Below are 20,498 nucleotides of genomic sequence, written 5' to 3' on the forward strand. Positions count from 1 at the left end.
TATTTTATAGTAGCTTAACGAATTAAGTATAGTAAGGTATTAAATATCGAAGAAACCTACTTCTATTAATATATTGCTCGAAGGCCTTTAATTATTTTAGAACAGCTAGGTTGCGTATTACTACGATTCTTTCTACCGTAATTAATAGGCCTAAAGAGTCTATATAGAAGCTAAGGAGCTCAATACTCGGGTAGCCGAAGTATAATTTCTTAGACGATAGTATAATATTTTTATTCGTAAAAATTTCGAAGATTATTATAAGATAGGTAATATATTTATTGGCTGTACTAGAGGTAATAATAATATTGTTAATATGTACCTAGTAGTATACTTTATAATCTTTAAATAGTATATTTATAAATTATTAAATATAAGTTAGTATATTCTTAAAACCTATTTAGACTACTATAGGTTGCTCTAGACTATAATAAATAATAAGGGTAAATTTATTATAATATTTCTACTATATACTAAATTAATAGAAAAAGGATATTGCATTAATAATTGTAATAAAAAGCTTACTTCGGATAAATATAATAATCTCGCCTTAGAGTAGTAGAGGGTAATTATTAAATATTATAACGCTATTAAGCGTTTTTACATCGATAATTAACTGACCTTTCGACCTAAATTTAATTATTCTCCAAACTACGAATATTAAATAGGTAAATAGCGTTACACGAAGAACGTATTTTATTTTACTTTACTTATAGAGTACGTTAAAGATTTCGTTAATTATAGTTTGGTCTTTCTTATTTAATAGGTATATTTTCATTATAATTCTTTACTTTTAATAGCCCTCTACAAGTAGGATTCTTATTATATCTTTTAGCAATATATTAATAATTCCTCCTTCCTTCTATAAATTAGGGAAAATTATTATAATTTCTTTTAATACTTTAACTAGGTTTAGGTCAATTGTATAAATATATATACCTTCGTTAGTAATAATCTCCGGAATTTCTTCTATACAAATACCTAGTATTGAATATTTTTCGGGAACGTTCGGCAATTTTAGTATATTAACCGCCGGGTTACAATATTATTCAGGGCTTAGTTTATTAGAGAGAAGAATTTTAATATTTAGCGGTAGTAGAAGGTTCTTAGTAATTTACTCTACTACGTCCGTAAGTATAATATTTAGGTTATTCTTAAGAATGGCCAGCGCTTATTCAATAATTGCAGCGGTATTGAAATTAGCCTATAAAATTATAAAGAAATTATTATTTTTATATTTGCCGATCGATCTAATGTAGAAGTTTTTTAGGATATTTATAATTACGTCGAATATATTCTTTATAGGGATTAGCCGGGGGGATTTAGCGTTAATAATTGTATAGGGAATTACTATATATTGTAACGTAAAGGTAAAAGAATAATTCTTTAATAAGGGTTTATAATAAATTAATACTATAGTTTATTCGCTTAGTAGTAGTAATACCTTTTTATTAATTGTAACCTTCTTATTATATTTATTAAACCTCTTAACTACCGAGAAGTTTATTACAAAATTGTTTTTAGGAAAGCGGATTAATTCGGCCTTATAATTAATATTAATTTATTATAGGTAGAGAAAAGAATTTACGAATAGAATATTTAGCGCTAAATTATTTATTATTTAAACATTTATTTTAGTCTTAAGTAAAGTATTTTTACTATTTTAATTAATATTTAGGAAATATATTATAAAGGTAGTTTATTCTTTTAGTTTAATTAATTCATTACCTACCCCTCGGACTACTATTGAGTAGTTTATTGAAATAGAGTATTAAAAACTGAGTAGGATTTTTTGGTCGATAATACTACGCCTCGCACTTAGGTCGAAATAGACTTTAAAATCCTCGCTTTCTAGTATAGTCTTTACTTTAATATGTAAGTAGGTATAATTTAATAGTAGGTTACTAATTAGGTTTTCACTTAAATATATTTTCGATTCCTTAATTTTATAGTCCGTAGGGCTGCTAGTATAGTATATAACTTTTAATACTTTCTCCTTCTCTTTATAAGTATCTATTAAAATATATTTATATTTCTTAATATATTTGAAAACAGCGTTCCGTAATAGGTATATTAAATAATATTAGTTGTAAATTCTCTAAATAATAGGGATTTTAGAGAGCGGTTAGATAGTTTTATATTTAATTGCTTTGTAGGGTAAATATTACTTTATATAGTACTTCTTTAATAATGTAGAATTAAACTCTTTAAAGTATTTGTAATAAGTTAATTCTCTATTATATATATAATAAACGTTACTAGCGTTACTATTTAAGTTTAAATCTTCTATAAATATTATATTATTTTATTTAATAGCTTTATTAGGGTTATCCTTTTACTCCTTAATATCTTTAGCGTAATAAGTACGGTTTATTTTATTATTTCTACCTCCTTTAATCCTATTATTGCGGCGGTTATTTTGGCGATTATTGTAATAAGTATCTTAACAATTATTATAACGGTCGCTACGTTGGTCGTTACGGCGGTTAGTACATTAATTATTACAACGGTTAATCCGGCGGTTATAGTCGTTATAACGCGAATTACAACCGGTAATCTTAGAATTACAATTATAGTATTAACGGGAATTATTATACGTTAAATCGTTAGTCGTATAATTTATAGGATTTATAATAGTATAGGAAGATTTAAGGAGAATATTAGGGTATTTATTTTTAGTTATAAATACGAGAAGTTCCTTAGTATTATTAATCTCTACTATATAATCGGTTGGGAAACTTACTTTACGGGGAGGGCGCAATAGAGTCTTAATATAAGTATCTATACTACTCTAAATATATATTGCAATACTATACTAATTATTTTTTATTTTAGAGAATATACCTATTATACGAATTAATTATAGTTTCTTTATAATATATATTGAGATTGCGTTCTTGTTTATAGTAACGTCCCTCAAAATAATAATCTTTTAATTAAATTTACAAATAATAGTAGTAGAATTTAATTTAAAACAAATAATTAATCTATTATATAAATTATTAAATCCTTTACTTCGTATTGTATAGTGTTAATTTAATTTAAACTAATTATACTATTATAATAGCGCTATTCCTTATAATAATTAGGGGAAGAGATAGATTAATTGAATTTCTATTTCCGTTCTAAAAGTAGGGAAATCTTTTAATATAGATAGGACACAGTTTATAAATATAATTATATTCGTATAAATAACGTTTTTACTATCTTATACTATACTAAGGTTATTAGGGTCAGAATAATAAGGGTTAAAATAACCGACCTCTTCTTTCTTAATTTTAATATATTCTTGAAAATAGCCTCCGTATATTCTAATTATAGGTTTATTATTAAGGGGAAAATTACTACCTCTTCCTTTAGGCGGGAAGCTTCCTCCTCTAAGCGGGAAGCCTCCTCCTTTAAGTAGGAAGCCTCCTCCTCTAAGCGGGAAGCTTCCTCTATTAAGTAGGAAACCTTTAGGAGATATTAAGTAATAAGTATTACTATTATTATTAGGATTGTTACTACTTAGGGTTCCTACGGTAATTACTTTTATAGGTTTATTAGGAGCGCCGTTCTTATAATTAAGGTTTGTATTCGAATTAGTTGTAAGTATAGTTTGTAATGTGGCTATTTAGGCGTTAATATTCTTTTTTATAGCTTTTATATTTTTAATTACTTATTTAAAGTTTTTCTTCAATTTTTTAAGTATTATATCGGCTGTACGGATTAATATAAATATTCTATAAATATTAGGAGTAGGTACCGTAGACCGGTAGAGTTTCAATAAGGTTAGAGTAAATTTCAATCTTTATAATTAAATAAGGATATATTAAAATAGTATAGTATAAATTATAAGTAGAGCGGGCGGAAGTTTTAGGGTTTTAATTTTGGTTTTAACTATAGGTTTTAAGGGTATAGCTTTAAGCGAGCCGAAGTTATAAATAAGGACGGCGGGTTTAAAACCGGTACTACTAATATTATTAATTAGGGGATTTTTGGATATTATACGCTTATATTAGTCTTTAGTAAATATTAGGCTAAGGGGTAGTTTAATAAAACGAAATATAGGACTATTAGAAGGAGGTTTATTAGTAGGGGTATAATATTAGGTAACTATCCGCTTTAAAATCTTTTAAATTAATTTTATCTTTAGAAGACGTAATTCTTCGTCTGTAATAAATTTTAAATATACGCTAGAGAGGGGGGTAAGGGGGGTTCTATTACTAAGTATTTTAATAATTAATAAAAGTTAATCTTTAATACACTTATTTAATTCGTTAGATTATTTTATTATAGTTCTAAATATAGCGAGATCTACCTATATCGAAATAATTTTACTACTTAACGAATTGAAGTTAATATTAATTTATATTACTTTAGTACTTATTATAGTAATTTTACTATCGATAGTATTAATTTTTATTTAAATATTATTATTAATTAGTTAAATAGTTTCGAAATAATTATTTACAAAGTTAATTAATCCTTTAATATTATAGTTTACTATAATAATTTAATTTAATAGGGCGGTAAAGTTGCGGCTTTGTTAGTTATTAATAAATACCGTTTTATCGATTAGAAATTGTATAGTTCTAACGTCCATTTTAAGACGTTTAGGGGTATTAGGACGCTCTAAATTAGATATAAATTCCTCCGTTTCGTATTCCAATTCGTCGGTTACTTCCGCGTTCTCTTTAGTATAATTATAGAGATTATTACATCCTATAATTATAGAATTATAATTATAGTACATTAAAGGGCGGTCTTTAGTAGGGTAATATTTAAAATACAATATATTATTTTTATTATTAAGGTTAATTTCAGAGGGTATAGCTTCCTTACTACCTTTAAATATACTCGTCGTAAAATTCGTAATATTTTTAATTTTCGAAGGGGAAGTAGGCTCCTTCTTAAGGGCTTCAACTACTAGTTTAATAGGTTTATTAGGAGTTATAAGGATAAAGGCCGGTTTTATTAATAATCCGTTAATTATAATTAGTAGATTATTTAATATAATAAAAATTATTTTAATTAGAAATCCCGCGGGGATTATTTTAGTTAGCAACGTTACGGGGAGTAATTATAGCTTTAGCAGTAAGGATAGAGGCTTAAGTAGTAGTAAAGACAGTAGAGGTAATAGTAATTTTATTAATTACTAAAATAATTTATAGGAATTGTACTCAGGGTTGGTCGAATTTAATTATTTAGAATTGGTCGAATTTATTTACTTGGAATTAGTCGAGTTTATCTACTTAGAATCGGTCGAATTTAATTATTTAATTTTATTAAATTACACTACTAAATTAGGAGGTAATTAAATTAACTAGGTAAAGGGTAGTCTACTACGGGTTGAAGGGTAATTTTTCTACCCAATAATAGTACTATTATAATTAATTAAGCTATTAAAATTATCAGTAAAGCAATTTTTAGTAAAACAATTTTCTTATCAAAGCAAATTATTACGCGTAGGTGAATTACTAAGCGGATTGTCAGCTAGACTATAATCGGCTATAGTATTAAAGTTAACTTCCTAATTTATAGTATACTTAATTACAATTGCCAATAAATAATAGTATTAAAAGTAAATAAGGTATTTAGTAGGATTATAAATAGGAATTTAGGGGGTATTTGAGAATTGAATAATTGGTAGATAGGGTTACCCTTCGTATCGAGGCCCATAAGTATTCGGATCGGAGTAGTACAATATAATACTCTAATTAATACGAGCTAATATAAGTAAATTAGTATAGTATAACGGGGAAGTACAGGGGAAAGTATAAAAGAAGGATAGAAGGGATTTAGAGACGTAAAGGTGAAGGATTGTTTATTATTATTAATTGCGATCGCAGGGTCGGTATTGTACGATATAGGGTCTTTGCGATTAGAAACTCGAAGTTTAGGAATTAATTAATTCACTTAGTTAAAGGCTTTAATCAAAAGGGGTTTGGTCTAGTTAATTAATTTTTAATTATAACTACTATTTAATACAGGTAACTGGAGTGCTTTGCAAATAATAGTATAATAATATTTGAAAGCGTTGTAAAAGATAATGTAGAAGGAAGAATTAAAAGTTAACGGCTTGCCTAGAGGGCGCGCCTTATAAGGCTTTCTTATCTTATCGTAGACCTAATTATTTAATTAGGTCTGCGACCTGCCTGCCGGACCCAAGCGCCCAATAGCGTAGGTCCCTAGCGGCAGCCTGCATGCACGTCTGGCCGGGCGGGCCAATCACACGTGACTGGCCACACTATAGCCTTATCTAATCTATATACAATGATACGACTGTCCGGTATCATCTAGCTTTAGCATCGGGTCTTTAGCGGCGGGGGCCTTCCCTTTCTTTTTAACGGCGGCCTTTTTAAGAATAATTTTAATAGGAGTAACTTTCTTTTTAGGAGTAGTTTTAAGGATAGCTTTAATAGATTGTTCGGCTTTACAATTCTTCTTTTTAGGGCAGGAGGAAGTATATTATAGAGTTATTAGGCTAGGATTTTCCTTATCTTAATCTTCATTGAAGTAGACTACTAGCGCGCCGCTTCAAATACGGGAACGTTTTACACTAGCGGGTTTTAAATTAAATATTATCTTAAGAGGTATTATCGCAATAGATTTGATTAATTACTAGTATTTTAATTACTTTATACGTTGAAATAGCTTCAAATTAATTTAGAAATTATTATAAAATAATGAATTTTGTCGAAGTTGTACAATACAGAAGTGCGGTGTATGTGTGTGTGTGTATGCACGCACGCACCTCTTGCCAAGACTGCACAGGCGATTGAGTGTGGGAACGTCAGCCACTAAAGGCTGTATTGATTCCAGACTGGAGCAGGCGGGGCATTCCTCTTATACCTCAATTCTTCTTCCAGACAAGCATCGATGGAATTTGACGAGACAATCTTTCCCGTGCTTTGTCGTCCTCTTCTTCTAGATCTGTTTCGACCGTTAAAATGTTTGTCCCAATCGAACCAGTCCTAAACCCATGAGCGTCGTCATCAGTTGAACTATCTACAGATCGCCTACCACCACCGCGTCAATATCACCTCTGTCGTCACCAGTCGTCGTAATCATCAGTGTTTGGGCCAAACCTCCGAGTGTTGTTGCATTGCCATCGAGTGCTACTGTACTTGGCTATATCCATTCGATAACCCACCTGGGGTAGGAACAAGCTTTTCCTGACATCCTTCAACCTATTCGATATTCTCCATGTCCCCCCAATCCCGAAACCCGAAAGAAAGAGATGTATCATTCATATAAAACAGAGATCAACCCGGGGAAGGCTGACAGCCTGAAATGGGGTTTTCTGGCTTCCACGATGGAAACTGGTACCCTCTACCTCACATATAATACAAGGATGGCCGGTCTTCCTCTAGTGCAACCAAGTCGACAATCGTCCAAGTCCAAGCACTGATGGTTTGACCAAGTTGAAAGTTGCTTTATTTTTCTTGTCTTTCGGAAAACCGTCTATTTCAGTTTTAATATCGTCTTTAGTTTTACAAACCAAATTCGGCGAAGTTAAGGCATTCTTGCATCACGAAGGACTACCTCTACACTAGATAGGTGATTACTGGTTTCGTGTGGTGGTCAACGTCCGAGTCCATGCCAAGCCCCTGCATTGACTGGATCGCCCTGGGCAGCCAGGGCCTCACAGCGCCGCTGCGTGGTGTTTCAGGCGATGGCTGACAGGGTTCCAGGGGCTGGCCTCCAGACGTCGACAGCCCATCATTCTCCACACACTCGACACATCACCAGGGGTCACCACTGGGCGAACAACACCACTGCTCCCACTTCTCACCAGAACACGGCACGAGATGTGAAACTCGAAGATTTTCGTCGTCGTGGTGTGGCTGATTCCGGGTCCATGAGATGCGATGGATGGATTATGGACTACTCCATTCGGTTGCAGTCTGGATTTGATTTGGGAGTGTCCAATGCCCAAAAAAAGAAAACCGTGGGGTGTCCCGCTCCCTCTCTCCCCGTTCAGAGTCAAGAAAAGCTCGGGATTCCCTCCCTCTTTTCCTTCTTTTGTACTATTACCCGTGTATTCACTGTGAACAATAAAGCAAGGTTGAAATTCAACTTTCTCCCTACATTCTTTCTCTTTTCTTCTTACAGCCAGCCTGGTGCTGGACACTTTTACATTTGCTACTCTTTTGTCACAGCAGGCCTGTCTTTCATATATACTCGACTTCTTGCTGGCTCAAGGAGCTAACTACGGCTCGGTGGTTGAAAATACCTAGTTGAAGCGGACGCAGGATTTCTGGATATGGGAGGATATTCGAGACGTAGCATTAAACGATGGGCGGACGACGTTCTACTACACGCTCGCAGTCAGGTCTTGGGCGATGAAGACGAAGAGTATAAACTGGGCGACGGAGTGACTCTGGAGGCTGGTGACAACGACAACCTATCGACAAGATCAGAAGAGGAAATCGAATTCGTCGATGGTCCAGTTGATGATACCCAGTCAACAGAGTCGGCGTCAGTAGCAGGATCAACGCCTACGGAGCCCGAGACGACAGCAGAGCACCCGACCCTCACTCAACCTCTTCCGCCACCTGCCACTTTCACCATCCGCACCATCACCGCATCCGCACAACCGCAGCCGCTAACCACACTCACGCCAATCACACATTCAGCCAGACCTCTACCCACGACGACAAGAGACAAGGATGACGATCCGGGGAAGACGAAGGATAGGGATAAGGATAGGGATGGGAAGCATGAGAAGACGGACTCAGCCTCCGTCACAGATGGATTCACGACCGTCACAACGTCTCTCAATAGCACTATCGCCATAACAACACCAACACCCACCGCCGTCTTCGCCAGCGCTACGTCTAGCGTGTTGATTTCAGCCACGGCGAGCCCAGCTATTAACAACGGAGCTGCTCTACAAGGAGCACAACAGAAGGGCACCAGTAGCGGGCACATGTCTGGGGGTGCAAAGGCTGGCATCGCCATTGGAGTTGCTGGTAAGCTCGCTGATCCTGACTTGCTTTTGTGGTACCAGGGCATGTAAGAAAACTAACCCTCCCCATCAACAGCCGGCGTGTCCATGCTCGCAATCGTCCTCTTTTGGCTCATCAAATGCTTCTGTTCACGCAAATCCGAAGCAGACACCGAGTCTTCCATCCGCGCCTTTCTTTCGGGTGGAAAGTCCGGTCCCGGTAACGGTGGCCTGCCACCCCCAGCCACTGCTGCAGGCGCAGGCGCAGGCCAGCTCTCGTCCAACTTTGACCCGCGCAGCAACTCCCAGATCCTCGACGAGCTGATCGCCGCTTCGTACGCCCACCAAAATGGCCAAGACAGCAGCATCCCCAACGGCTACGTCCTCTCCGATGAGAAGCAAGTCGACGGAGCCTACCCCGTGACCATCATCCAGCCCGCGCCTACCCATCAGCCCGAAATTCGCAAGTCCGTCGCCAGCTGGCTGCGCAAACACCATCCCCTGAAGCTGAACCCTCTTTCCATCAGAGGTAGCACCTTCTCGGCCTTTAGCAGCCGGCGCGCCTCATCAGCCTACGGCAGCTCCCAACAAGGAGGAGGAGGAGGAGGAGGAGGAGGGGGAGCACGTGACTCCATGGTTTCTGATTATCCTTCTCCCACCTCTTACGACCCGGATGCTCCCCCCTTGCCGGAAATCCCCGCTACGTATTTTAACGAGATCCCCAAGCCACTGAGTCCGATGCCCAAGAAGCTGCCGACTGCGGCGGCAAATATGAAGGCTATGAAGTTCCAGAGCGTGTGGTCGGATAGTAGTGCGGGGACGGATATGGATCGGTCGAGGATGACGGTTTCGACGGAGGGGAATGAGTCGTTGTTTAACTTGTATGAGGGCGGTGATGGCCAGGTAAGGGTCCCGTCGCAGGTTGTGACTTCGTTGTCGCCGCCGCCGCCGCCGCATTTGATGAATAAGGATCAGGACCAGGGACATGATCAGGGTCAGGGCCAGAGGGCGAGTTCGCCTACTTTGAGGCCGTAGATGGCGGTGGTCAAACGGAAGGGATGTGGCCGAGTGTGAAATTCTCTCAGGACAGGCCTGTTTGTGTGCGATAAGTGTGTCCGATAGTGCTAGAGTTTGGATGGATTTGGCATAGAGAGAGCTTAGTGGTCTTGTAATACTGTTGTTGTTAACCAACCAAGAAATTCTCTGTACCTCCCGGACCCTTACCTAGGGAGGTCTTTAAATTTGTTGGCCATTTGATAGCCCCAGGAGCTTTGCCATTGCCTCCGCAACGTCATGAGCAAAGCCCTTATCATTGACATGCCTCTCGTCATCCTTGACTAGAATGCCACTGCCCTTGAGACCCTCGCGAACAGTCTCAAAAAGCGCCTCGTCAGCATCTCTGTCCTCAAACGGCGCTCCCGCTACAGACAACATGCTTAACCCGCCCTTTGGAATCCACACCTGGATCTTGCTCGCATCTCCGCCCTCCAAGAGCCTCTCACACATCCGCATCCCAATCTCCCTGCACTCCTCCACCGACGTCCTCAGAAGCGTAACCGTAGGGTTATGCTCATAAAGCTTTCTTTCATTAGCATCCTTGCTACGAAACCTCTCCGGCACCGTCCCCGGCGGCCCGAAATTGACCATATCCAGCGCCCCCAGCGAAACAATGTACGGAATCCCCTTCCCAACCGCCGCCCGCATCCGGTCTGGCCCGGCACTCATCACCCCTCCCACCAGCTCGTCCGCCAACTCGGTTGTGGTCAGGTCAATCACCGCGTCCAGCTCTCCGGCCCGCACCAATCGTTCCATTGCTTTCCCGCCGTGGCCTGTGGCATGGAACACCATCGTTTCGATGACGCCGGGGTATTTGGATTCGAGATACTGACGGATGGCGTCGACGGAGGGAGTAGTAACGCCGAACATGGTGATTCCTACCACTTTGGCCTTTTTCTTTTTCTTTTCTTTCTTTGCCTCTATGTCCTCCCCTTCCCGTATCCTCCTTGTGCTCCTTTCATAGTACGCATTCGCCATGCCCACCACCGCCCCCGCCGCATTCCCCAACACGCCCCTCAAAACCTCATTCAGCCCCGCCACGTCCACAACACTATACATCATGGTGATATCCGTCTCGCCCACATAAGGACCCGTGTCCCCGCTCGCCACCGTCGACACCATCAACTTGGGAAACCCGATCGGTAGCGCATTTCTCATGACGGGGGCCGCGAGGGAGGTGGCGTTGGATCCGCCCAACGACACAATGCCGTGGATTATTTGACGAGAAAAGAGGGATTGGATATGGCATGTGCACAGCCGGGACATGAGTTCTACTAGCTGGTTTCGGGGAAGGGATTGGAGGGATTGCATGTCCATTCCTTCTTTGGCATAGTGGGAAAGCAGGTCGGGGGGCCCAAAGGTGATGGAAGGGTGAGAGACCGGGTGGCGGCCGACGTCGATGAGGAGGACGGTGGTGGAGGGGTGGAGGAGGATTTGAGAGCGGAGGTAGAGGAGTTCGGGAAGTTTGGTGTCGCAGGTGCCGAGGAGGGCGATGGTTGGCATTTTTCTTTTTTTTTGCTGGTGGTGATGGTTGTTGCTGTGACTCTTGGTAATGTGATGCTTGAGGACTGGGGTTCGGGTCGCTGTAGTGTAGTTGGGGAGAAGAGGGGTAAAATGCGGAGGTGGTGAGGTGGTTAAATCTACCACCCCTACCGATGATAAATCCAAATCACATGGGATGATGCTGTAGAGATCTGTATCACCTTGTTTACCCGTCCCACCCACGATCCAAAGGTTTACACTTCAGATGGAATCAACACATTTAATCGTGTGTTTCGTTACACTCGAAAAGACGACGATAACGGGACGATAACGATCGTGACACCAATGACGTAAAAGACACAATCCCTCCTCCGCAACACTCCACTTCCCCTTTTCGAATCCGGCAGTTTGTTTTGTTCAACTCCCCCGCCCTCATCCGTCCAAACTCAAGGCTGTCAGAAATCTTATCAAAAAAAAATGGCCCCCCAACTCACCCGCACTCAGATCCTAGAGAAGCTGCGCGGCCAAATCGCCCAAGGCAAGACCATTGTCGGCGCCGGCGCCGGCATCGGTCTCTCTGCCAAATTTGTCGAAGCCGGCGGCGGTGACCTCATCATCATCTACAACTCCGGTCGCTTCCGCATGGCCGGCCGGGGCTCACTCGCCGGACTGATGCCTTATGGCAACGCCAATGACATTGTTGTCGACATGGTACAGTACCTTACCTACCTACGTACCTCTCATTATAACCTGTTTCCACTACCTCTAATTTGTCACTCATGTCAAAATGGGTGGATGGGCTACGAGCATCATCGTGCAGTCGCTAACCAAAAAACCAAACCATTTTCTTCTTCTTTCCTACCCACACAGGCCAAAGAAGTCCTCCCCGTAGTCAAACACACGCCCGTCCTCGCCGGCGTCTGCGGCACCGACCCCTACGTCTCCATGCCGCGCTTCCTCGCCAAGCTGCGCGATCTCGGCTTCGCGGGGGTCCAAAACTTCCCCACCGTCGGGCTGATTGACGGAGAATTCCGCGCCGCCCTCGAAGAGACAGGCATGGGCTACGATTTGGAGGTGGAAATGATTGCGCTCGCGCGGTCCATGGACCTACTCACCACGCCCTATGTCTTCAACGTGGAAGAAGCAAAAAAGATGGCGAGCGCGGGTGCGGATATCCTGGTGGCGCATATGGGACTGACGACGGGCGGGTCGATTGGCAAAGGGGAGAAGAGTCACGGGACCAAGAGTCTGGATGATTGTGTGAAGCTGATTCAGGAGATCAGGAATACGGCAAAGGAAATTAACCCGGAGGTGATTGTGTTGTGCCATGGTGGGCCGATTGCGAAGCCGGAGGATGCGGAGTATGTGCTGAGCAGGACGGAGGGGGTGCATGGGTTTTATGGAGCGAGCTCTATGGAGAGGCTGCCGGTTGAGGAGGCAATTACGAACATTACAAAGAGCTTCAAAGCGTTGAAGACGGGGAAGTAGGCAGATCTCTGTCTTTGATTTCAATCGCCCAAGTTCCAGTTCTCACGGGAGACAACAGCGACAAAGGAAGAAGTTTGGTAGAGATACACACTTTTTGGACTAAATTTTAGCTGGATACATAAGTCATAACGTCAGAACAAATCGTAGGTAGGTTGCAGATCAGTCCTGACCACTCACTGACCTGGGCTCAAACCTAATGCGAAACCACAAATGCAGCCCCGCCAACATCTCCTCACAAACTCACTCACCTTACTGAGCCTCAGAACCCTTGGTGACCTCATCCTTCTTGGGATTGTTAATCGCATCCAAGAACTTCTGTCGCGCCTCCTCATCATCACTGAACAGCGTATCAGCCACCTGGCGCTGGGGGGTCTCACCCAGCCACTGGAACAGAGAAATATCACGGAATTCATCAGCCCTAAAGATCTCGAGCATGACCAACGGCTCATCGCCAATATTTTCAACAAAATGTCCCATGTTCCTGGGCACAATCCCGACGTCTCCAGGCAGGTAGTTGAACGTGCGGGCGTTACCCTCGGCAGCAAAGACGGTCACGCGGGCACGTCCGCTGATGAAGAAGGACCACTCGTCGGCGTTGGGATGCCAGTGCATCTCGCGCAGCGCACCGGGCTCGATGATGACGTGGGCCGCTGCCACGGTCTTGGAGACAGGGAAGTTTTTGGAGTCGGTGATGCGCACTTGACCACCCGAGGTGATCTTGGGGTCCTGGGCGAGCATCTTGTGGGTGAACTGGTACTTGGACTTTTTGACATTGCTGCCCTCAGGTCTTTCCTGGTCGATGGATCCCGGCTGCGAGCCCTGAAAGATGTACTTCTCCTTCTCGGGGAGGTGGGCAAAGACCTCTGGGGCCAGGTGAAAGTTCTTGGAGATAACTGATTTGGGGGTGTGGGCAAGCCAGTCCGTGACCAGGAAGGTGGACTCCTCGGAAAAGCTTCCGTCATCGAAAATGAGCAGGAACTCGGTGCCGTTGTCGCCCAAGCCCTGGAGAGAGTGGGGGATGCCGCTTGGGAAGTACCAGAGATCACCCTTTTCCAGGTCATCGATGAAGTTGCCGCCCTCGTAGTCCAAAGCGGTCACGCGGACCTTGCCCTCGAGGACATAGGCCCACTCGGCCTCCTTGTGCCAATGCAACTCGCGGATGACGCCTTTCTCGAGGCGCATGTTGACGCCAGCCAACTCAACGCTGGTGGGGAGCTCACGGACAGTGGTCTGGCGAGTCCAGCCTCCTTCTTCGATGCGTATATGGGAGTCGGCAAAGCTCCAACGCAGACTGGGCAGGTTGCCGTGGTCGGTGCTGGGTGGGCGGACCAAGTCAGGATTCTGACGGGAGCGGTCCTTGTTCCATGGTCCTAGGACGCTAGCTCCCTTGCCGTTCCGGAAGGGAAGAGGATCGAGACCCTCACCGACAGAGTCGACGGCGGTGTCATACGGATCACGATACGATGGGGTGTATGGGTCCGTGACGCTGACACTCCGGGTGCGGTACTTGGAGGGCAGAGGCTTGCCGTCAAGAAGGCGCTGGCGGGGGCTGTCCTGAAGAGGAACAGCCGATACGAGGGCAATTCCCAAGGCGAGGAGCGATCCCGTGAAGCGCATCTTGCTGAGGGTAGTTCTGGTACTGCTTCTGGAGAACTGTGATGAGACTGATCTACTGATGAATCTGGGACCAGACACGCTGGCCATCGACGCCTTTTATCCTCGAGCTGGCGTTCAGTCTGCTCATGGTCAGCATGATCCTGGTTCGCTTACACATCGCAGCATCACTCAGCGTCATTGACTCTACAGTGTATCCTGATGTCAATGTACGCTTCGTCTGTACACCCGCAGACACCATCTCGGAGAAGTCCCGGAAGGTTTCTGAGGGGTTAGGCCTGCGATATGTGTCAGCTCGCGGCAGTGTAACAGCAACCTGTAATCCGGATGGTCGCCTCGATGGCTGTTTTCGATCTCGAGGGTGGTGCGTGCCTTCCGGCTCTGGTCGCCAGGGCTCTTCCACCCTCACCCTCGAGTAGAAGGCTGGAGCGGTAGTGGTTGTTGTCGTCGTCGTCGTCGTCATCGTTGTTGTTGTTGTTATTTTTAACGTCTGCTTCCCCCTCCCGTAGGGCATGTGACGTCCTGCAGCGGTGAATCTAGTGTACATAGATAAGCGCCTGGCATGGTGGTGAGAAGGAGGAGGATGGGAGACGGTCTACTAGCTCCGGTCTAGAAGCAGAAAAGAAGACGTACCACTGCGCCATTAGCGTCGGGCATCGTTGCCAAGTACGTACCACCTGCCAAGAAGAGGTTGTTCAGTTATGCCCGTTCTAGAGCATCGGAGGGGTTTGTTACATTCCACATCACCACCGACCTCGGTCACGCTCAGCCGGGGCTGTCAGTGGCCCATGACCTTCGGGGCTGCTTCGGCGTTGACGTTACCTGAGCTCCAGGTCGCGTGTGCCCTGTCGACGTGCTGTGAGTTGGTTGATCTGTTATCGTGGTTCCTGCGACAGAGTTGCAAAGACTGCGTAGTGAAGTCCCGCGCTAACAAATGAAGAAACCAAATTGGATGTATACATGGAAGCAGCGTGTGTTTCCGCAATGTTACAATGTGCCATTCCGTCTCATCCATCCGATCCCGGGACGTTCCGAACGGAAACGAGATTGGACGGGATGAAGATGCGGTGAATTTCTCCCGGCCGTCCCGTTCGTTGTTTTTGGCCTTTCCCGTTCCTCGATTGTTTTCCAGAATAAATCAAGATCATCGACACTCATCCACGGCCCGTGCCGGATTTCCATCATCGTGGACCTCACCAAACGACCAAAAAGACGGCACTAAAACAAAACAAGCCTTGGCTTTTTACGTACAGCTATCCCATAATCGCCCTAATCGATTGCGTTATTTGACGCCAATTCTGACTCATTCATTGTTGTCACCACCTCAATCCCCACGACGGGTAAAAATACCCGGCAAAAATGTATCCTCCAACCGTGAACTCGTCTTGCTATGGCACCATCAACAACAACACCAATGGCCCTCACAATACCACCATCCTCAACAACTCTGAAATCGAACCGCTGCTACACCCAAGCGACCAGATGCCAACAGGCACCAGGACCCCCGACCTGCCAGGCTTTCCCAAAGTCTCACTAGGGACGGCCCCCCCGTCATCGCGATGGCGCCGCCACCTGACCACCGACATCGATCGCAGCTACGCCGACGTGATTCTCATAATCTGCTACCTAATCACGGGCCTGCTGGACTCCTCCTCCATCTCCATTTGGGGCTCCTTCGTCTCCATGCAAACCGGCAACACAGTCTATGCCGGTCTCGGCCTGGCTGCTCCTAACGAATCCGCACGCTTGATCAAATCCGTCACTTCCCTTGCTGCCTTTTGCCTTGGCTCGTTCTTGTTTAGTCGGTTCCACCGCCTCTGGGCCCCAAAACGCCGGTGGGTGCTCTGCGTGTCGTTCACGGCACAGTCTGCATTTACCATGGCGGCGGCGGCGGTTGTTACCATGACGGGCAAGCCGCACTATAGCGAGGATGTTGAGTGGCATGTTTTGCTCCCGATTGCGCTGTTGGCGTTTCAGAGCGGCGGGCAGGCCGTGACGAGTAGAGTGTTGAGATACAATGCGCTGACGAGCGTGGTATTGACGAGTATTTACTGCGATTTGTTTTCGGACGCGGACCTGTTCAAATTGCATAATCGCGAGAGGAACCAAAGGGTGGGCGCGCCCGTGTTTCTGTTCTTGGGGGCGCTTTTTGGAGGCTTTTTTGCACATACGGCGTTTGGCGTCGCGGGCGCTTTATGGATGGCGTCGGGATTGAAGTTGGTGGTTGTCGTGCTTTGGTTGGTTTGGCCTGCTAAGCCGAAGCCGGTGGTTGAATATCCTGATGCACTGGAGACAGCTTGAGCTGAGTCGGTGTGGACGAGGAGCATGTTATGGTCGACGGCGATTGTTGTTCGAAAAACGCCCACGCGCAAGTTGAGCCCGTTGAGCGAGCAAGTTTCTCGTCTTGCACTTTTGTTTGCATTAGAGCGATGTCGGCTCCCACTAGACCGATAGACTTGGTGGACCTATAGACTTGGTGGTTCTCATAGATATAGTATCATTCATCCAAATTCCTAATAGAATCTCATCGTTATCCTCTCTGCTCACACAATCAATGGGATTGCACTCAATCACAACTTTTCAACATTACGCAAAGCCCACAACTCCTTGGGCTGACCAGCAGCATCACAAGAAGAAAACTTCCACCAGCCCGAGTGCAGAGCACCGGCAATGTTGACTAAACCCCACTTGATGGGAGCAGGCATGGGTGGCCAGTTTGCCCACATGCCGTCCTCAACCGTGCGGTCAAGGTTGAGAAGGAAGAAGGGTACGCAGTCCGTCACGCCGGCCTTTGTCACAGTCGCTTTGCCCCATGTCTTGAAGGTGGTGACGGCTGCTGTATGCTCGGGAGTTCCCTCCTTAGGGGCGTTGGCGTGCTCGGAGAGCTTGGAAATGGTAGAGATTTCGCTGTGGAAGTGGTCGGAAAAGGAGTCTTGGAAGGTACCCATGATGCGAAGCAGCTCGTCGCCCGAGAAGTCGTTGGGGCTTTTGAGACCGCCAAGGTACTTTTCGAATTCGGCAAGACCGGGCAGGAATGCCTCTGCGATGAAAAGTTAGTGATCAAAAATCAGTAATCTGAGGTCCCTGGCTTCTTTCTCACCATGCTCCTTGTGGGTCTCCTCGAAAACAGTCTTGTCCTGCAAGAGGTCCTCGATCTTGGGGAACAGCGACTGCTCTTCGTCGTCATGGTGAGACTTGACGAAGCGGTACCAGGTCAAGCAGTAACCAACGAAGTCGGCCTTGTCCTGGTCGGCAACATGAGCAGCCTGCTGGTAGATGGAGTTGTAGCCGCGGAAGATGGAGTTGTGCAGCAGGGCCATGTGGGTGGCACCCGAGGTGAAGATGTCCGTCTTCTTGGTCGCGTACTGCGGTGTGGTGATGAGCTTGATGGGCTCGTCAGCCCAGGCTTTTGTAGGTGCAACGGATGTCATGGTGAATGTTGGGGCGCGAGTGAGCAAGAGGGCGACAATCAAGAAGGGGATCGAGAGAAGGATTGTTGTCGTTGATGATGATGATGTTGATCTGGGGCCGGCCATTGGAAAGAGATAAGAGAAGCAAAGTCCTCTTGTGATGAGTGATGGGATATGGACAGCTCAGATGGAAAGGGAAGGAAGGAAGGAAGCTGTCCTTTGGATGTCCAAAGTCGAGGAGGGACCGGCAGAGAACGAACAGTCGAGTCCCAAGCCCAATTAATCCGACGAATGATGTGTCGTACGATGTTGGTTACACGCCTCGTCAGAATCGTCCAGTCTTTTCCTCGAAACAAGATGTCCTGCGCATCGCGGGGTTGATGAGAAGTCCGTCGCGTCTGCCAATCTGCCCTGGAGATCAAGGTCCAGGTACCACTCAGTGCTCGTGGGCGGGACGGGACTCCCCGCTTTAGGTACCCACCATTAGCGCAGTAAGATAAGGAAGATAACCGGAAGCTGCCCGAGACATAGTAGACAGTACCCTGAGAACCAACACCCAGTTCCACAGACGGACACTGTGGAAATGGAATTACCTTTCTCTAGTAGAGGTACAAGCTCCCGTTGGGTCCCTTTTGTACCCTTTCCTCTTCCAACTCTTCTTTCTCCTCCTCCTTCTTCCACGCCGTCCATTAATTGCCAAATCCCCGTCATCTCATGCGGCAACATTCGCGGATGACACGTACGCTCCAGATGGCAGTATCTCACGGCGGCACAAATCACGTACGATGGACTACGAATCCTAACACCAGCTGACCACCACGAAGCTCAGAGAGCACCTCATCGAGAAGGAAAACATTGATCTTATCCCACCCATTCTTCACTCATCCAGCCATCCGATGACGTTCACCAGGGTCGCATTTCCAGGCAACATTTCCTGCTGGCCGTTGACTCACTGGCGCATAAGCCATCTCCACTACCGAGCGGAAAAGACAGGAATCAGCCAAAGGTCAAGACGCCGGCCGCGCCATTGATTACATCATGGCCCGGTTCCGTGTTTATACGCCTCGTCGCCCGTCTTGGCCTCGTCAAACTCAGCTATAAATTGGACCTCACCACTACACCCTGAGGTTCAAAGGACAACGTTAGCTATCTTCAACGCCACGCCACCATGACAGTCGCTCTCAACCCCCGCATCCGCGTTCGCGAGGCCGTGCCCGCCGATGCCGAGGCCATCACGAACATCCTGAATGACGCCTTTTCCGCCAACCCGATGCAGCAGCTGATGTATCCCAACGGTGTATCGGATGCGTCGAGAAGCAAGTCTGCTGCCAGACTCTTCTTGCCCATTCCTCCCAGCGAAGGAGAGACGTTCATGGTGGTGCCAGAGTTGCTGCCAGAGGGTTCTGATGGTCCTTGCGAGATTGTTGCCTTTTCCGACTGGTGCCTGTTCAGGAATCCGCGTGCTGAAGAAGAGTGGAATGTCCAAGAGGTACCAAGGACACAGGAGCAGCTGGGAGAAGACTGCGATGTGCGGGTTTTCAACGAGTTCATCGGCGGATTGCACAGGAAGCGCCGAGAGCACATGAAGGGTGACCCTGGGCTTGGTAAGTTTGGCACAGATACCACAATGCCCTTTTCGGTGGCCGCTTTTCTAACTCCACGACCTGTCACAGTTCTTAGCACTCTTGTCTGTCAGACGAATCGCCAAAGGCTGGGGGCCGGAAAGGCCCTCCTACACTGGGGTACCACCCTGGCTGACGAACTGGGTCTGCCACTGTTTCTCGAGTCATCACCCACTGCTTACAATCTCTACAAGCAATTTGGCTTCGAGGACATCGACGTTTTCGACCTTCCCATCTTCGATTTGTTCGGCGCCTCAAAGCGCCAAGGTCAGGACTGGGGAGAACATACGGCGCTCGAGCTGGCTGGGCCTCCCGCCAAGGGATGCTTCCGCAGCACCATCATGAGACGACCTGCCAAGAGCACCTGATACCTAGGGATGCCTTTCAGGGTGTCGGGAGCAGTAGATCTCGCTGCTGCACTTCGCTGCCTCACCACATCCTTTCCCTGATCGTAGTGTATACTACAAGTGTGCAGATTTCACCAAGCTGAAATTGATTGACGTCCTGTATCCCTGTCCATCGTCTTGCGTTACCAGGCCCGCCAGGTTGTGTCGCATTGTCTGACCGGTGGGCGACTTGACGTACAAGCATGGACAACCGCAAAGACTCATGATTTGTCGCCTTGTCCAGTAGCACTTGACGTGTGCATGCCACCACTGCGTGTGTATCACTGGCACACCGAATCAGGCTAAGGAATGTGGTGATACGGGCGTCAGCTCTATACTAGGCTGCCACTATAATCTTACGGATCAGCCAACACCATGTGGGGAATGGTTGCATAGACGCTTTGCCAGGCTGCTCCCAACAAGAGCGCCGGCGAGACTTATAAATTATGGGTTCCGAAAGTCCTCTGGTCTTGGATACTATTTTCCTTTGCCGCTGACTCTAAACCGTCCT

The 20,498-nt window shown here is 45.5% G+C and overlaps 8 protein-coding genes across 8 annotated transcripts; 4 read left to right on the forward strand and 4 right to left on the reverse strand.

Moving 5' to 3' along the window:
- Positions 1-8,324: 8,324 nt before the first annotated feature.
- Positions 8,325-9,964, forward strand: NEUTE1DRAFT_125638 (uncharacterized protein; the record flags this gene model as incomplete). The annotated part of the gene is made up of 3 exons (XM_009857432.1): positions 8,325-8,337; positions 8,403-8,954; positions 9,027-9,964. The coding sequence occupies 3 exons, from the start codon at positions 8,325-8,327 to the stop codon at positions 9,962-9,964; spliced, it is 1,503 nt and encodes a 500-aa protein (XP_009855734.1).
- Positions 9,965-10,165: 201 nt separating this feature from the next.
- NEUTE1DRAFT_149695 (uncharacterized protein) lies at positions 10,166-11,488 on the reverse strand (the record flags this gene model as incomplete). Its single annotated transcript, XM_009857433.1, has 1 exon — positions 10,166-11,488. One exon carries the CDS (start codon positions 11,486-11,488, stop codon positions 10,166-10,168), a length of 1,323 nt encoding a protein of 440 aa, XP_009855735.1.
- Positions 11,489-11,944: 456 nt separating this feature from the next.
- On the forward strand, positions 11,945-12,955 carry NEUTE1DRAFT_142003 (uncharacterized protein; the record flags this gene model as incomplete). The annotated part of the gene is made up of 2 exons (XM_009857434.1): positions 11,945-12,178; positions 12,338-12,955. The coding sequence occupies 2 exons, from the start codon at positions 11,945-11,947 to the stop codon at positions 12,953-12,955; spliced, it is 852 nt and encodes a 283-aa protein (XP_009855736.1).
- A 249-nt stretch (positions 12,956-13,204) lies between these two features.
- NEUTE1DRAFT_105092 (oxalate decarboxylase oxdC) lies at positions 13,205-14,572 on the reverse strand (the record flags this gene model as incomplete). Its single annotated transcript, XM_009857435.1, has 1 exon — positions 13,205-14,572. One exon carries the CDS (start codon positions 14,570-14,572, stop codon positions 13,205-13,207), a length of 1,368 nt encoding a protein of 455 aa, XP_009855737.1.
- A 52-nt stretch (positions 14,573-14,624) lies between these two features.
- Positions 14,625-15,208, reverse strand: NEUTE1DRAFT_149698 (uncharacterized protein; the record flags this gene model as incomplete). The annotated part of the gene is made up of 1 exon (XM_009857436.1): positions 14,625-15,208. One exon carries the CDS (start codon positions 15,114-15,116, stop codon positions 14,625-14,627), a length of 492 nt encoding a protein of 163 aa, XP_009855738.1.
- Positions 15,209-15,928: 720 nt separating this feature from the next.
- NEUTE1DRAFT_114104 (uncharacterized protein) lies at positions 15,929-16,870 on the forward strand (the record flags this gene model as incomplete). The annotated part of the gene is made up of 1 exon (XM_009857437.1): positions 15,929-16,870. The coding sequence occupies one exon, from the start codon at positions 15,929-15,931 to the stop codon at positions 16,868-16,870; it is 942 nt and encodes a 313-aa protein (XP_009855739.1).
- A 269-nt stretch (positions 16,871-17,139) lies between these two features.
- Positions 17,140-18,000, reverse strand: NEUTE1DRAFT_54832 (uncharacterized protein; the record flags this gene model as incomplete). The annotated part of the gene is made up of 2 exons (XM_009857438.1): positions 17,140-17,609; positions 17,670-18,000. The coding sequence occupies 2 exons, from the start codon at positions 17,998-18,000 to the stop codon at positions 17,140-17,142; spliced, it is 801 nt and encodes a 266-aa protein (XP_009855740.1).
- A 950-nt stretch (positions 18,001-18,950) lies between these two features.
- Positions 18,951-20,103, forward strand: NEUTE1DRAFT_90027 (uncharacterized protein; the record flags this gene model as incomplete). Its single annotated transcript, XM_009857439.1, has 2 exons — positions 18,951-19,583; positions 19,653-20,103. 2 exons carry the CDS (start codon positions 19,148-19,150, stop codon positions 19,967-19,969), a joined length of 753 nt encoding a protein of 250 aa, XP_009855741.1.
- Between the last annotated feature and the right edge of the window lie 395 nt (positions 20,104-20,498).

The sequence above is a fragment of the Neurospora tetrasperma genome (genome assembly GCF_000213175.1).
Source record: "Neurospora tetrasperma FGSC 2508 unplaced genomic scaffold NEUTE1scaffold_81, whole genome shotgun sequence".
NCBI lineage: Eukaryota > Fungi > Ascomycota > Sordariomycetes > Sordariales > Sordariaceae > Neurospora > Neurospora tetrasperma.